General features: G+C 38.6%; 1 protein-coding gene across 3 annotated transcripts; it reads right to left on the reverse strand.

The window, feature by feature from the left end:
* Positions 1-32: 32 nt before the first annotated feature.
* SLC16A14 (solute carrier family 16 member 14) lies at positions 33-15,781 on the reverse strand. Of its 3 annotated transcripts, none has more exons than XM_038183848.2 (7): positions 15,458-15,781; positions 14,413-14,516; positions 11,844-11,972; positions 11,512-11,584; positions 10,393-10,536; positions 5,111-6,103; positions 33-3,392 (listed from the first exon to the last, which is right to left on the reverse strand). In XM_038183848.2, exons 4-7 carry the CDS (start codon positions 11,567-11,569, stop codon positions 3,244-3,246), a joined length of 1,344 nt encoding a protein of 447 aa, XP_038039776.1. In that variant the 5' UTR covers positions 11,570-11,584; positions 11,844-11,972; positions 14,413-14,516; positions 15,458-15,781; the 3' UTR covers positions 33-3,243. The 3 variants fall into 3 exon arrangements, with proteins under 3 accessions (XP_038039776.1, XP_038039774.1, XP_038039775.1); XM_038183846.2 differs by having other exon boundaries at positions 37-3,392; positions 11,308-11,584; XM_038183847.2 differs by having other exon boundaries at positions 37-3,392; positions 11,308-11,584; positions 11,844-11,985.
* Positions 15,782-16,421: the final 640 nt, after the last annotated feature.

Here is a 16,421-nt window from a genome sequence, read left to right on the forward strand (position 1 = left end):
GTCAAGTATTAAATATGAATTTTGTAAATTCATTAAAAATAAATACAGTGTTTCTGTATATTTTTATATCTTTATAAAGCTGCATTTTAGTTCTTACAAGATGGTTGTTAATTTATATTTACATTATTTTGTCCTACAACTACATATCAAAATTCTTGAAGAATTTGATGATTATAGTTCTTTAGGTAGAAAATTTTCACATTAAACCAATAATGCATTCTTTCCTCCTTGTGACTATTTCCTTTCAGAACAATGACAAAACTTTGCGACGTGCATAAAATACTGTATTCATGAAATTTCTGTTCTGTGTAATAAAACACTGTAAAGGGTAACTTTGCTTTAGAGATGTCTTTAAGAAATATGGTATGTGAGCAGAGCTACTAAGCAGCAGACCCTTTATTCTCACTTTCTGTAAATTTACCACCAATTACTTTTTTGTTAAGTTGTGACATCAAAAGAGATTTAGGCAGTTTCAGGTTCAGAAACTATGCTAGCCAATATAGACTGAGTTAATATTACTTAAAATCCTAATTTCACTCTGATTTGCGTGCCCACCTTCCTGCCTCTTTAAATAAACATGTATCTGTCCCTTCTGTTATCAGAAATGAGAACAACCATTTTTCGGGGGAATCTTCATTTTTATGTTTAAGAAATTAACTTAATCAGTAAATGAACAGAAAGTGAATTTTAGGGTAATGTATGTTTATTCCCATTTTACAGCCCATTAAGGACTTCTATAAGAAGATATGTTGCAGATATCAGAAGTGAACAACATATTATTCATTACATAATATGCAAAGTTGATTTTAGCTAAAGGCAAAGTGAAGCTTTAAGTATAACAGGTACTTTTTTTTTTTTTTTTTCAAAAAAAATGAGGCAAATCATCACTTTAATACATCTATTTCACCAATAAAAGATAGCCGATAAGCTAGTAGCAGCATTCACACCAAGACAAACCTGTAACTAAATCCGTAACTAAAGAACTGATGTCAGTGAAGTTCATATGAAGATTTTCTGTAGCAAAAAAGCTGATTTTAAGAAATTGCTGGTTGCTTGTTCATGCCACATGTTGCAGTTCACTGCCATCTCAGTTGTTGTAATGACAATTTCATAGGCCATAAATATTGTATCAGAGAACTGATTTTAAGGTAGTTTGTTTTTTCTTAAGGGTTTTATGTTTAACTTTGTTCACTTCAGTGACCTATTTCAAAGTATGTCCCTGCCAACAGTTGTAAAAGTGCACAGATAAGCTGGTGAATTATGATACAGAACAATGGGATTTGAGGTTCAGAACTTTTTTTTAATCAACCTTGCAGCTACAGAGAATGTCTGTATAGTGATAATATTTCACACTGAACTGCGTGCCAATATTTCTTCAATATAAGTGAATAATACCAATTGTTTTTAAATTCTAGCAGCATGTATTAGTGTTAAACCAAGTACTTGATTAGTCATGAAAAAATATTCATACAGCTAGCAGGAAGAAAACAAACAAACACTTTTATTTGATATAGGAAAATTAATATCAGCCTCACCTCTCAAAGCTGAGGTGTATGATGTCTTGTAGCATCACACAAAATATTCCGCATTAATTACCAGATGCTTAACGTTGTTTAAGAACTTTTATTTAAATATTTTACATTGTCTTAGTTCTTCCATGCTTTGCAACATCTGATTTTCTAGTGAATAATCATCTAAAACATGACCAGTCTTAGATAGTTTGTGGTGTGCTTGTATACAGCAACACAAGTGATCATAATTCAATATTTTTGTTCTAAAATTAATTGTAACAAAACTTAACATGCTGTAGTCCAGTTCTTTCTAAAACTATATTTGGCTCATTTTGCCATTTTGCCCAGCTCTGTTTCTTTAATACTTTCACCTGTCCCATCCAGAAAGCAGACAGAAACTTCAAACTGCTTCTGGAAATATCCTCCAGTCTTTGGAATCATGGTGGGATGCTTCCACTGTAAGGTATCAAACCATAAGGCAGGCTTAAGAACCTGGGTATACCATAACAAAAGATTTTCTCTCTTAAATTTCAGATTTTTTATGATAAAGGAGCCATTGTGCATTTAAGTAAATTATTTCTGTATCCTAAAACACTGCAAACGAGTCAGACAAAGTTTATCTTTCCAAAGCATGCCTGTAAAAATACAGAACGTATTTGTTCTCATCTCAGGTGTCTCTGTACCTGACATAGGTATGATCAGCAGCAGCTCTAGGTCAGTTAATACAACTATGGCAATTTAGATCAGATGTGGTTCATAGTAACATAGCTAAATCTCATAAGCAAAACTAGAAGACTGTATATACACAGATACAAATTCTGTGCTCAGTTACATCAATATAAACTGTGAGTAACTATTGAAGTTGTTGAATCTGAAATTAGAAATTGCTCTATCTGAATGTGGCAACTCATGCATGTGCAACTAGTGGAACAGATCATCAGAAATGTTGCTGCTTATCATTTCTGTTGAAGAATCAAATTAGTATTTTCCATCAGATCTCAGGATTTGCTTTTATGTTTGTTTTACTTCAGGTGCATTAAGTGTCAGAGCATTTATAATGCAGTCCATGTATTGAGGATGGCTACTTTACCATGCAGTTGATATATAAAAATAGAAATTAAAAAAAAAAAAAAAAAAAAAAAAAAAAACTAAAAATAAAAAACCTTGAAGTACTTGAAGTAGAGAACATTTTCAGAAAAATCTGAACTTTTCTTCAGCTTTGCAAATTTTAATACATTGAATTAATTGAAGTATTATGCTAGCAATTCAGCAGCACTAGCCAGGTAAGAAATACAGTCATTTTCTCATATTTACTAACTAATCTTTTATCAGATAGAATACATAATAGGAAGGATTTTTATAAATCATTTGTATCCTGATCAAATTTGATTGTAGGACTAGTGTAAATCAGGAGTAACTGCACTGCAGTCAGTGGAGTTTCACCAATGGTTACCAGTGAAAAGTTAAAAGAATTAAGGTTAAATTAAAGTTTAATTCCAGCACTGATCCAATTTTAGAAGACTATCAGTGTGCTTTTATTCTCTATATTTGTTAGTTCTGAAGTAAAAGATCTTAAGTCATTTTAAAAGCGTATTTCTAATAATTTATTAGCATTTTGGAGCACATTTGCTTTTCACTTAAGTACAATTCAATGTGGTTGGTTTCAGCTTTATACTGCCGTACAGTAGAAACATGGAAAGAAATAAATTCTATAAAAAGTCTGAAATTTGTTCTATACTTGTTCCTCTTCAGTAGACTTTTCTTGTGGTTGCTTCTTTCCAATATAAGGTTGAATAAATAAAAATAATATTCCCACCAGGTACAGCAAGCCACATATATAAAAAGAAAAATCATATTTATGTGTGATGTCATAGATCCAACCTGCAAAATAAGGACAAAACATGTTCATTACAAAGCTTGACAAAAGGATAAATTGTATGGGAGTATATGAATGGTCTCGCAGATTTCTTACATGACATTTCAGTCAAATCCTTAGTTGGTTTGCAGGAAAAAAAAAAAAAAGAAAAGAAAAAAAGAAGTGTTGATTGTCTTCTCCTCTAGATGGTACAAACAGAAATGTGTTAACAAAACCTCTTGTTCACTCACCATAACCCAAAACTGCTGCAATACCTATCCCCTCACTGAATTGTTATGGAAGTCTTAAAATGGGTTTAGCTGTGTCATCCTAAGAATATGAGCAATCTTCACTGTAAAACTGTACTTTTTCAGATAAATTAGTACAACGGGTCTGACTTTTGACATTTTGGAGTCCCAAACCAATTACTTTTTCCACCCTACTATTTTCTTTGGAAAAATGCCCCATACTGCTACCGTGTCATGCAGGCTAGCCTGAATTCTGTGCCTTGTGCATTCCCAATAGCTTGCTCAAAGACTCATGTACTGATAAAAGACTTTTCAAAAGAAAGTCCTAGTACTGCCATTACTCTCATTCCAACCTTAATTCTTTGAAAAAAAATAATAATAATAAAAAAATAAAATTACTTCAGAAAGGTTTGAGAACCCAAAATAGCAAAATTCTCTCATTTAATTCTGGCTGCATTGCCATGTAATCTCAAGATCAGAAACTTTTTTTTTACACCAGCTAATTGCATCCAATTTGCTTCCTTACTAATGACCAAATAAAAAGATATGTTCAGCACAGACTGAAAGGTGCTAAAAGAAGATATGGTAGAGTAAAACCTGCTGCTTATCAAAGGATACTAAATGAGCTTTCTCCTGAGTCATTTCAGCTCACTCAGTGCTGGGGAGATGAAGTGAGAGCATTCTAAGCTTTCCTGCGCTGCTCACGGTAGAGCTGGCTTTCGTTCAGCCTACTGCCAGTCCTGGCTGACCAGGGCCATTAGCTACAAGGCTTCTTACAGCTTTCTTCTGGTTTGCGTATCTGTAACAGACTGCCATGGTCTGGCTACAGTATTAACCGTCAGTACCTGTAACTCTCCCCACCATACTTCCCCACATCTTTCTATGAAAAAAAATTATAATGAATGTTTGCTTACACCTCAGTAACTTTAAGGATAACACCACATACACTCCTGCCTTCTGCTGTGTATACCAGTAAAGAGATTGCAAGGAGTGCGGTCCCAAAAGGAGATACCACTGGCTGAAGGAAGGCAAAGCCATGTTGGTCAAACCAACACATCCAGCTTCGAATGGTGAAGCCCAGACACACTTTATAATTCTTGAGGCTAATACTACAAACACCTGCGTACCCTGAAAGCTATTCACCATTTTCATCTAGGCCTAACTGTATATGTGATACAGCACATATACTACACAAACACATAAAAATTGGTTATCCTTTGTCATTTTAAAAAATGGTAATATCTTAAAGAAACATAACATTGAAAGGACAGCTTGTAATAGATTTGGGGTTGTTTACAAGGATGGTGATTTATAGTGTGTGAATAGTAAGCAGCAAATGTGTTCTTTAAATATGTGCAATGGAAAGCTGGATGTTACAGTCCATTCTAGAAAAGCTGTAATTTTGTTAATGTTCATAGCATAAGAAAGCTTAATAACATAACAAGTCAGATGGTTATAAAACAAATAACTGCTGGTCAGAAATTTGAACATTTTACCTGCAAAGGGTGGTCCAAGCAATGCAGATACTCCATTGGCACAGATGATGATGCCATAGGCATTTGCAAGGTGTTTAGTTCCAACTAAATCTTCAGTCACAACAGGCATTAGGGAAAAATAGCCACTAGAAAATCCTATTAGAGCACAAATCACAGCCAGACTAATGTATGTTTGCATTAGTGGCAAAGTAAGAATGCAGGTGACCAGGGTGACGTTAGCCATGAGGAAGACATTCCAAGTGCTGATGCAAGGGAGATCAGAGATGATTCCAAGGATCACTTTACCAAAAATATGCACAATGGCAATAATGGATGTCAATGGAAATATATTGTTCTGACTAGATAAATTGTACTGCTTGACTATCTCTGGAAGATGAATAAAGGGAATGACAAAGCTGCTATAGGCAAACAAAGCCCAAATTACAAAGGCCACAAATACTCTGTTGGTAAACAACGATGCAGCTCCAAAGTAACTGGAGTACCAGATTCCAAAGCCCTTCCTGACCGTAACCGTCAGCTGGCTTGCTGTCTTAAGAACAAGCAGTCCATACATACTCTTTCCACTTCTAGATTTGCCTTCAGTTTCTACGTGCTTAACACTGTCAAGCACTTCTTCATTTGTTGCCTCTTCTTTTTTGTCTGTTTCTTCACTGATGACTCCATTAGATTTTAAAGTCTCTGCAGAATGGGACAGAGCTTTTGCCTGATTATTTTCACTATTACGTCTCACAACATATTTTTCATTAACATCTTTGTGGGATAGTGGTCTCATAAGTGCCCCACAGACACAAAGGTTGAGGGAGATTGCACCTTGAATGAACATGGCATTCCTCCACCCAAATTCCCTGCAGAGATACTTCAGTAAGGCTGTCATTAAAAAAGCTCCAAACCCTGTTCCTGTGGTACTCAGTCCTTGTGCAAGTGCTCTTCTCTTCTGAAAATACTGTCCTACCATGACCACCGCAGGCAGATAAACCATGCCACTACCAACACCTATGAAAAGAAAAATCAAAATAAATCTGAACTTCATGCTTCATGAACTTCATAAGAAAAAAAGCAGTGAAAAATTAATCAGGTTTATTATTATATATATTATATATATATTATTTATATTATTATTATATATATTATATATATATATTTATTATTCCTATTTTTTGCAGAAGCATAATAGTAAAATCAATAATAAATATTCAATTTTCATGTTAACTTTCATTTCTGTCTTGTAGTGTTTTCCAAAAACTGTGGTACTTGTTCCAGTAAGAATACAATACTGCTGTTTAACTACTGGGAAAACTGAAATACAAGGAAGATAAAACCTTTATCTCAGTTCCACATGCTACCACCAGAAAGCCCCAAACATCCCACAATAAATCAGTGAGAGTTAATACAGAGACAACCATGAACGAAACCTATGTTGACAAATCCGTATTTGTAATACTTGCATCTGATGAAAATCTACACTGAGGCTTTCTCCTCACCTTTGAGCCACAGTGGCAGAGACATTTCAGGAGTCAGCAACAGGGCTTAGCCCGGTGGTAGGGCGTCAGGAGGCTTTTATGTTTCTCTCAAGGCACTGCTGCACCAGGGAAGTACAGGGAGGGCTACACAGTTGCTACACAGGCATATTCTTAAAAAACGGGATATTAATGATACCTATTTTAAGCAGGAAATGTTGAGCCTTATGCAATCACATCAGTAAAGGTAACAGTTGCCCAATTTTTTTCACAGCAAATTCCTGACATTTAAAGAGGACTGGAATACCGGTGTATGCAGAAAATATCTTGTTTACTATGTTTAAAGTAAACATTGTTAAACATTGTTAACTAACAATTGTTAAACTAACATTGTTAAACATTGTTTACTAAGTTTACTGTGGTCATAATTTTGAACAGTGTTTTGTTTTGTTTTTTTTAAAGCTTTCTTAAATAGCTGATAAGTTAGTTGCATTACATCCCACAGCTAAATCAGGGCGAGAAGAGCAGTTACGCCAGCAATGCCTGAAAAAAAAATCACCTCAACATCACTGCAGTGTATCATGGTCAGAGCTGACCTGGCATGCCTGTTTGTGTTTATTTCTAGTCAATGCAAACACACTATCAGACTTTTGTTTTACACTGTGCCTCCCTCCCCTAATCCACCTGAAAACTTGAAGGCGATCTCTCTGCCTGCCAGGCTGGCCTGCCGCTGGCTGTGCAACAGGCTGAAAAAACAGCTTTATAATCACCCTGTTCCCATCTACCCGGGCTCATACTTGCATCAGTGTTTACTGCACTTGTATGCACACCCTGTGAAGTAAAAAATGTTATAAACAATTTTATCTTTCCATTCTGTGGGCTACATAGCAAAGTGTGGTCTAAGTACAAGCAAAGGCATGCCACCGTTACGCAGACACAGGACTACAGGCCTCTTCATCTCCTTTTCCTCACAGATTTGGCACTTTGGTGCCACAGCATGACCTGGCTCTGCTCTCCCCTTCCCATGGGCCCAGAGGGTTTTTTAACTCCCTCGGCCACAGGGAAGGCTCCTCTGCCCCCCAGACTGCCACCACAGGGAGAAGAGCACATGGGGTTGGGGTGAGGCTGGCAGCCAGGAGGTGAGGGGACAGGGAACAGGGCAGGCGCCATGAGGAGCTGGAGGAGGGGAAAGGTTCTGAGGTGAGGGGTGCTTTGGGACGGAGCTGGGGGTGGCAGCGGCTGCAGGCAAGACTGGGACTATGGGGACAGGTGGCATGAGGGCATCTGGCATGGCTGGTCACAGAGGCCTGAGGGAAAAACAGGGCCATTAGCAAGCCCTCATGCATGGAGGCCCAGAACAAACATGAAGGAAACTTCCTGAGGTGGTGGTGAGGTGACTGTGAGCAAGGGGATGGGGTGTGAGGGGTCAGGGAGCAAGGAAATGAGGAGTGGAGTGGACAGGGAGTGAGAGGACAGGGAGCGAAGGCACCGTGAGTGAGGTGATCCTAAGTGAGCAGACAGGGAGTGAGGTGATGGTGAGGGGACAGCAAGGGAGGGGATGGTGAGTGAAGAAATAGTGAACGAGGGGACAGTGAGTGTGGGGACAGGGAGGTAATGGCAAATAAAGCAGCTGAATGTGGTGATGGCAAGCAGAGCTGTCATGGAGCTGGAGAAAACATCTCAGGCATCTCTACACTGGTCTTCTGGACAAAATTTCTCCTGCAACAGCATCACTTCTCTACCTCATGTAAAAATTTGCCTCAGCCTTTTTATGAAAATTCAGTTTTTGCCTCACTTTTTAAAATCTCTGTATAATCTCTGCCTTTTTGTCTAATATTCTTGATCTGTTCTTTCTGAAAAGCAGCAAGCAGTTGAAACAAAGGCAGTGTAGGTTCCTGTCTGCCTGAACATACCCAATACGTATGGGAACAGAAACTGCCAAAAGGGCAAAACCTTGCATGTAATTATTGCTGTTTGTTTAGAAATTTACAACATTACGGAAATCTATGGTGTGCTGGTATAAAGAGTTGTCATAGTGATCCTTTCTGGTTTCATTTTTTTTCCATCCAGCTAGATTAAAAAAAAAAAAAAAAGTACAGATATTCTGCAGATTTCTCTGAATTTGTGTGAAGGGATAGTTTGAGGGAATGGAGGGTTCTGAAGCCATTGTCAGGATCACAAACTTTTTTTTTTGTCGCTGTTGCACTTCTGTCATATTAGTCATGTAGTGAATAATATTTCAAAGTCCCTTGAATTGTTTACTATTGCTCAAATAATAATTAAAGGTCAAATTGTGTACTTCTTACTTGAATTAACTTAATATTTTTGTTTCATATTTATTAACAGTTTCTCTTTCCAGAAGGAAACAGTGAATAAAATGGAGTGATCCTTTAAGTAGATAATATTGGGTTCTTCCACGTAGTTTCTGGAAGTAGCTAAATATTTTCACAAAAAGCCACATTTCGCAAGAAAAAGAGCACCAAAGCACTAGCATATTGATTTTCAATAAAAATGCATAAAATTTCATGCCTATCTAAATTTCAGTTGGTTTCTATATATAAAAAGGTTTCCTAGAGACCTGACTTTGTCTCAAAAGAGGAATACTCTATGCTTACCTGAATTGTCTACTGTCATTACTGTAATTACCTCACTGGTAATAACTAATACCCTGTTTTGTCCTCCTGTCATCTTCTCACACATGAGGAAAGTGTTCTGTTCCCCACAAGCCTGCCTATTCATAATTTCATATTAAAATAGAAGAGTGAAAACGACTAATTCTAAAATTATTTGGAATGTTTTCTCAATGGTCATTACTACTGTTACATAGCAGTGTGTCATAACCAAAGTATCGCGTCCTCTGACAAGCCTTCAGCAGGAAATAATGCTACATGTTTCCTTACCTCTCACCCAAAATATGTAGCAAAATGAGATGCCATTTATTAGTGGTTGTTGACGTAATATGAATGCCCACTATTAAAAATTACACATAAAATAGGACTACATGCATTGTCCTGATTCAGGCAGATCAAATATACTTACAAGGATTCAGTACATGAAACAAATACAATAATCTGCTTGCAAGAAAGACATTATTATTTTTTTCTTTTTTTTTTTACCCATTAAAAACATACATGTAACACCCTTTAAAATGGGTATGGAAACAGTACACAGTTATCAAATTCTTGTATTTTGTTAATATGTAGCAACTCCACAACACACCTGAGGAAATATTAACTGTTTTTTTTTCTGTGACAAAGAGAGGAGTTAGCTAGATATACAGTTCAACAGTATTTTACTATCTTTAAATTCCATTTGTTAGAGTTTTGATTACATTCATTATTCTAAGTAAGAATACCATCAAATATATTCAAATGGAAGAAACTGGTAAAAATGCCATCTTCACATGGTAGATTTAAATGACAATGAAAGCCATTGGGCCCAATCCACTGTGTAAATAAATAAGCTTTCTGAAAAGATAACAGTCTGTAAAGCCTGTAACAGAACTAGAATAACTCTACTGAAATCAAGGATGCTGCTCATTGTCTCTTATTTCTCTGACTATAACACTGTGCCAGATCACATGAGGGCTGAAGAAGATAAAAACAAAAGTCAAGTTATATTCCATAGTTAAAAGTTTTTGTGGTTTTTTTTTTTTTTTTTTGTGTGTGTGTTGGTTTTTGTTTGTTTGTTTGTTTGTTTGTTTGTTTGTTTTTAATTTGGAAAAACTTTGCAGGAACCAGTCTAACTTCCCTCTTTGCTCACCCAGGTAACTTCCAAAGCAATCAAAAATCATTGAGAGAACTTTCAAATGTTAGTATAGCTTACCAGCTGTCACTCCAAATGTAAGGAAGAGGTAGTGCACATTTGAGGCATAGGCACTCAATATCCAGCCTAGGGCATTCAATATCCCTCCAATTATTGCTGTCTTGCGGCACCCACACATGGTAATGAATAAACCAATAAAAGGCCCTGTTAAAGAACAAGAAAAAATGCTATGCTATTTATTTAAATCTCTACATTGCCTAATATTTTTTCAAGTGAAGATTATTAATGTTTTAAACAAAATGTTAAACATCACACTATTCAGGCAATTCAGTTTATTTTCCTTATTACCATTTAAAATCCTGGAAAGAAAAATTCAACCAACCAAGCAAATAGCCATAAGACCTAAAATCAAAATGGCTCTGTGAAGAAGGAATGGTTTAAACAGAAGACAAAATGAAAACATTGTTCCCCAAAATGAACACTGTGTGAGTGAAGACCTTCTTTCACAAGCAAATACTTTATTTTGTTTTCGGTGGAGTGTTTTAGGCAGACCTAAACACATTTTCAATCTTAATTTAGGGGAACAGAGGTCTGTATATGCATACATACCCCTACAGATATTATTTGGGTTGCTCTCCTCACATCATTCTCTCCTCACAGAGCATGAGGAGGTCCACAAGCTTAGCAGATGATCTGTTTCTTGATTCTCATGAGACCTTGGAGTCACAAACAATCCTTTCCTGCTCATGCTGTCTCCTAGTCAAATTTTCTTCTCTACCATCTTCTCTGTTGTCCCTATTTTCTTCTAACTTGTAAAATTTGCACAAGTGATTCGACAAATTAAAAAGGCAACTTGGGAGAAATGGGGAAGCTCTGCTAATAAATTGGAAAACTGTAGGAAAATATTTGAGGGATGAGCAACAAACATATTCTAAAAATCTCTGTAGCTCTGAAATAAATGACATTGGAACATACCTACAATAAGTGTAATGCCCATGCTAAGGGAGCTAACCCATGCTGTTAAGCCACGGCTTTGATTAAACTCTTCAAGCCACTCCATGTTGAGTATTCCAAGGGCCATTTGGGACCCCATAATAAGTATGTGCACAAGGAAAGAGGAAAGTACAATCATCCAAGCCCATCCTCCATCGATGTTTGGATTAGGCTTAATTGGCTTACTTCCAACTTTTGAGTCATCTCCAAAATCGTATCCAATATCTTCTCGACTAGCATACATTTTCTCCACAGTATTCTGAAACAAATACAGTAAATAACTTCAAAACACATTCAAAATGATCCAATTTTATAGCTTAGTTATGGTGAAGAAATCACAACTGTATTTCACCTTTTTTTTTTTAGTGCAGTTGTAAATTGATTAATGAGTTTTTGTTGTTCAAATTCTCTAATTGGAATAGATCTTATCTTTCTGTCTATTATCATGGCTGTCTATGTGGGAGTACTTATGGGTTGCCAGTAGGTCGCATTATTTCCATTGTTATGTATTTACTTACTTGTATGTGGCTGAGAGCACTCACTCTTCATGGGTTGACTGTGGTCACAGAAACAGACTGGTCTCTCTCTGTATATTCCTTCTCTGTATCACCTTCTGCTGTCCCAGTAAGATTATGTGTCTTTGTGTTCTAGTGAATAAAGCTTGGAATCAAAAAAAGGAAATCTTGAAGAGGAAGGTGGATTGAATTACTGTATTTTTTCAGAGGAAACTAGTTTTGAGATGTATGTTTTCCTTAGTAGTGGAAGGACAAGAGGGAAGACAGAAAGATAAAATTTAAGGTTCTTAATTTTCTGAAAGCTTTACTTATATAAATTACAAAGAAAGGATTATTACTACCTCTCTGGCAAACTTTAAACTTTTATGAGAGTTACTTTGACAAACAGTTTACGATTATGCTCTCAGTTTCCATAGTGCTAATCCATATAATCCTACTAAAACCAATAAATTCTTCCAAAATAATGTCAATGCCTTCAGAATCAAACTGAGTGGCAGAGCTATGTGCATAGACATGTAGGATCAGGCCATAGCAGCTTGATTTGATTACTTTGATTTCGTCCATTGTTATTGTGTGAAGATTACAACACAATGTGAAAATAATTTCAAAACAATTTGCAAGTAATTTTTAATTGAGTAACAGGCAAGGTGCAGAACCAAATCTTCCCTCTATCTGATTTATTCTGCAACATATTGAAATGTTACATGGCTGTCAAGTATCACATAGGTTTCCATGGAGACTAAAAATAAGTGTAATGACACAAATTACCAAAGATTGTAATTTTTTTCTCTTCTTTTTTTCTCTGGAGAAATAGGAAGAGCCATCAGCTTCACAATTGTCAAACAAGAGAAGTTACCAAAAATTGTTTTAAAAAGCTTCGTGTACTCTGAGCTCTCAAAAGATATGTCTCCCAGCTCAGAGCCAGCCCTTCAGCACAATACATTGACAGATAATGGAATAACTCAGACTCTTTAGTAATGAAAATTTGAGCTGTTCTCTTTAAATATATGAGTGTATTCTGCTTCTTCAGTTACTACTTTTCCCAACTATTTTTTCTCATTGCTAGATAAACATACAGATCATATTAACACGTAGATGGAGTCAGAGCCAGTTGGACAAAGCTATTTTCACAAACAGTGACAAACTGCCCGTGTACGTAACCTGTCCATGCTGGCCACTCAGTAAGTTGCCTTCAAAGTTAAGTAACACAGAACCCTTATGTGCAGTACAGGGAAGGGTGGGTAGCTAAGGGCACTTGAACATTTGGTTTCCTCCAGGAGCACACTGATTTGCTTCATACAACAAACCGGGAGCTACAAGATGTTCCCCTGGTATCCAGTTCTTCACCATGGATACTCTTCATGGACTAAGTTATCACTAGCCCTAACTTGGCCATGGAAGAGAGAAGGAAAGTATTGATGACAGTGAGGAGTGACAAGAACTGTGTACATTTAACACTTGCCGCATGATCAAATGATGAGTACACACCTGGGTGCCTGTTCATACACACTGAACTGACTTACTGGCTTTTTCTTTCCAAATCAGGCAGCAAAAAGAAGAGGAATTATGCTTAGTCATCTGTCTGGAGGTCCGCCAGTGTGTTTGAGGCAGGATTGTATACATGGCGAGGGGAATGCTGAAGATGAGGGGAGGAGGGTTTCTTTTGACCATGAGGACAGCCTGGGACAGCCTTAGTTACAATTATACTTAATCCTTCTTCTACAGAGGGTAGGTGTTTAAGTTGGCATTCTCACCCTTTCTTATTAAGGTTCTGGGAGCCAGATCCCCCACTGATGTGGTTTATATGATTACTTACGGAGGACTCAACCCACTCGAAAGAAATACAAACTGCATAAATGTAACAGAGATAGCAAATAATCATGCTAATGGAAAGACAAAAAGAGAGAGAGACAGAGAAATAGCAGAATGAAGGAAAATTTCAAGCTGATAACCATAGTCTGTGTAGGATTAGTGAAAATGTATGATGGATATTACAGTACATCTTAGATAATGGAACACAGAATTATGTAACTCAAGATTCAGAGTAAGGATTCAGTGTGGAACCTCACCTTTCTCTTTCATGCTTTTGACTGTTTTTTTGTATGCACCTGAATCTAATACTGGATACAAAAAAAAAAAAATCCTTCTTTGGACAGGATATAGATACCTCTTTCATATATTCAAAATTATTTAAAGCAAAAATAATTGGCACTGAGATTAAAAGATATGACACTCATTTTCGCAACAGCAAAGAAAATGCAAGCATCCTGACAGAATGGGCTTACCCTGATCAGATGCAAGCTGATGTCAGGCATGCATCAGCCCCCACAAAGCTTGGGAAAATGCATATATTTTCCCTTTTAACTGGATTCTTGCTTATTATTACTTTTATACTAGCTTCCCACTAATGTCACAAGTTCAGAGTGAATACGCTCAAAAGCACAGAAGGTCATTTCCAGTAACTGCACGAACTCTGAGGCTCTGGGTAAAGCAAGGACTGGACGTCAGGCTCCTCTCCCCACTACTGACTCATCGCCCTGTAGCGTACTGCACCTGGGAGAAATGCTCTTACCTGCCCTCAGCTTTCTTCCCACACCACAGCACTGCCAAGAACACAGGATCACGGAAGGCAGAGAAGCCCAAGAGGCTTGTAGCAATTGTGAAATCCTAGAGAAACTGCAATGAAAGTGACAGTAGCTGATTTGTAAAGCCACACATACACCCCCAGCGAGCAAGGTAGTGAAGACCCACTCACAGGACGTGTTGAATACAGCCTCTCACAAGGGACTGCGTTTAAATAGAGGAGAATCAGGATTCTTGCTTGAGCAGCTGGAGGAGGGCTAGACTTTTTTTTTTTCAGAAAAGCTTTTTATATTGTATGCTCACACACACATTCAGAGCTCTTAGACAATTGGCCCAAATGTTAGTGTCCACATAAACGCTGAGCTTTTTTCAAAAATCTGACTCATGAGCTATTTTAGAGAGGTGCTTTAGCAGGTGCTATAACAAGACCCAAATTAGCAGAGAAACACCAAAGTTCCCCGTACCATCACTGGAACTATGGCTCCCTGGCTTGAAGTTGAACAGGTTTATCAGAAATACCTCTGATCTGGATATAAAAAGTCCACGTGATGAAGAATTTACGTAGTCTTTGGTAACCTCTTGCAGTACCTGATTGCCTCTGCCTTGAAAAGTATGGGATCGAACAGGATAACTCATCAGCGCTTTATAAAGAGGAAGTTTTGCTCCACAGTCATCCCATTCGCTAAGCCACACCTAACTGTGTTTTGAAGATGCACTGAAAAAATGTCGCTAAAAGCATAGCGTATTTTGGGCGTGGTAACTTTCATCACTGCACCCCGACCTCGGTGCTGCTCCGAGCCCCTCGGCTGCCGCGGGCTTCCCCGCAGCCGTGAGCAGCACCCGCTGCTGCAGACCAGCGCCACGGCGCGCCCCAGAGGCGAAGGGGCCGTGCACGGCGCTGCGGGGCTGCCTGGGGGCACGACTCGCCGCGTCCAGCCCCCGCCGCTCCCCGCAGCACCGGGGCGGCCGCCGCCTCCCCGCCCCGGCCCCCCGCACGGCCCCGGCCCCGGCCCCGGCTCCTCCCCGGTGCTCACCCCGCCGGGCCCCGGCCCGCATGGCGCTGGGCCCCGCCGCCCCCGCCGGGCTGTTTATTTGCTGCTGCAGCCCGCGGCCGGGCTGGGGGCTGCTGCTGCTCCCCCGGCGGCTCGCCCCCTGCTCCGTCTGGCTGCCATTCCCCGCGACTTCAAATCGCCACGCTCTTTCATTCCTGCGGTACCGGCTGATTCTGGTTTGGCTGAGGAGATTTGCAGTCCTCTCACATGCACACTCTGGTGGCTGGATGAAGTTTATTGCCGCACAGGTTATCGCCAGAAATACGCATCAGAGAGAGGCCGAGGATAGAATCCAATAAAAGCAGCCGGTGTCAAGGTTTTAATGGGCGTTGGGTTGCAGCAAGTTGTTAACTTGAGAGAGGCTGGTGGCAACAGCCCTAAGAATGAAGCTTGAAAGCTTCACCCTATAGCACCTTATTTGTGCAATATTTGAGCTTCAGAAACAGAGGAAAGGAGTTGTAGCAATACACTCCTACTTTCTCAAAGCAGCATCTGGACCTCAGTTGCATCTTCCCGAACAGTCAGAGGCATTAATGAGGAATACAGTCAGCAATACGTTGCTTTGACTTTTTTCAGTGAATTTGCCCGGACTAAGGTGATTGTATGGCAGCATGCAAAACTTTCATCCTCAGAGACGTGTGCTGAACAGCAGAGCCGAAGGCACTTCAAGGAGGTGCACCTGTCAGTTTGAGAGGAAATGCGGGCAGACCAACAGTGATATTTGAATGGTGTCATAAGGCACCATGGCATAACATGGTGGTTCCAAATATGTTAAAGAGCCTTATTTTGGGGCTGTTAAAGATACTGATTTGGGGCTTTCTATATTTTTTCTACATATATATTCAACCGCACTCTTTGTTGTATGTGCACGTGCAAATATCGAGTATTTTTACCCATAAAAGTGCAATGTTTTGTTCCATTATCTATACAGTCTATCAAATATAAC

This window comes from Anas platyrhynchos, chromosome 9, assembly GCF_047663525.1.
Source record: "Anas platyrhynchos isolate ZD024472 breed Pekin duck chromosome 9, IASCAAS_PekinDuck_T2T, whole genome shotgun sequence".
Lineage (NCBI taxonomy): Eukaryota > Metazoa > Chordata > Aves > Anseriformes > Anatidae > Anas > Anas platyrhynchos.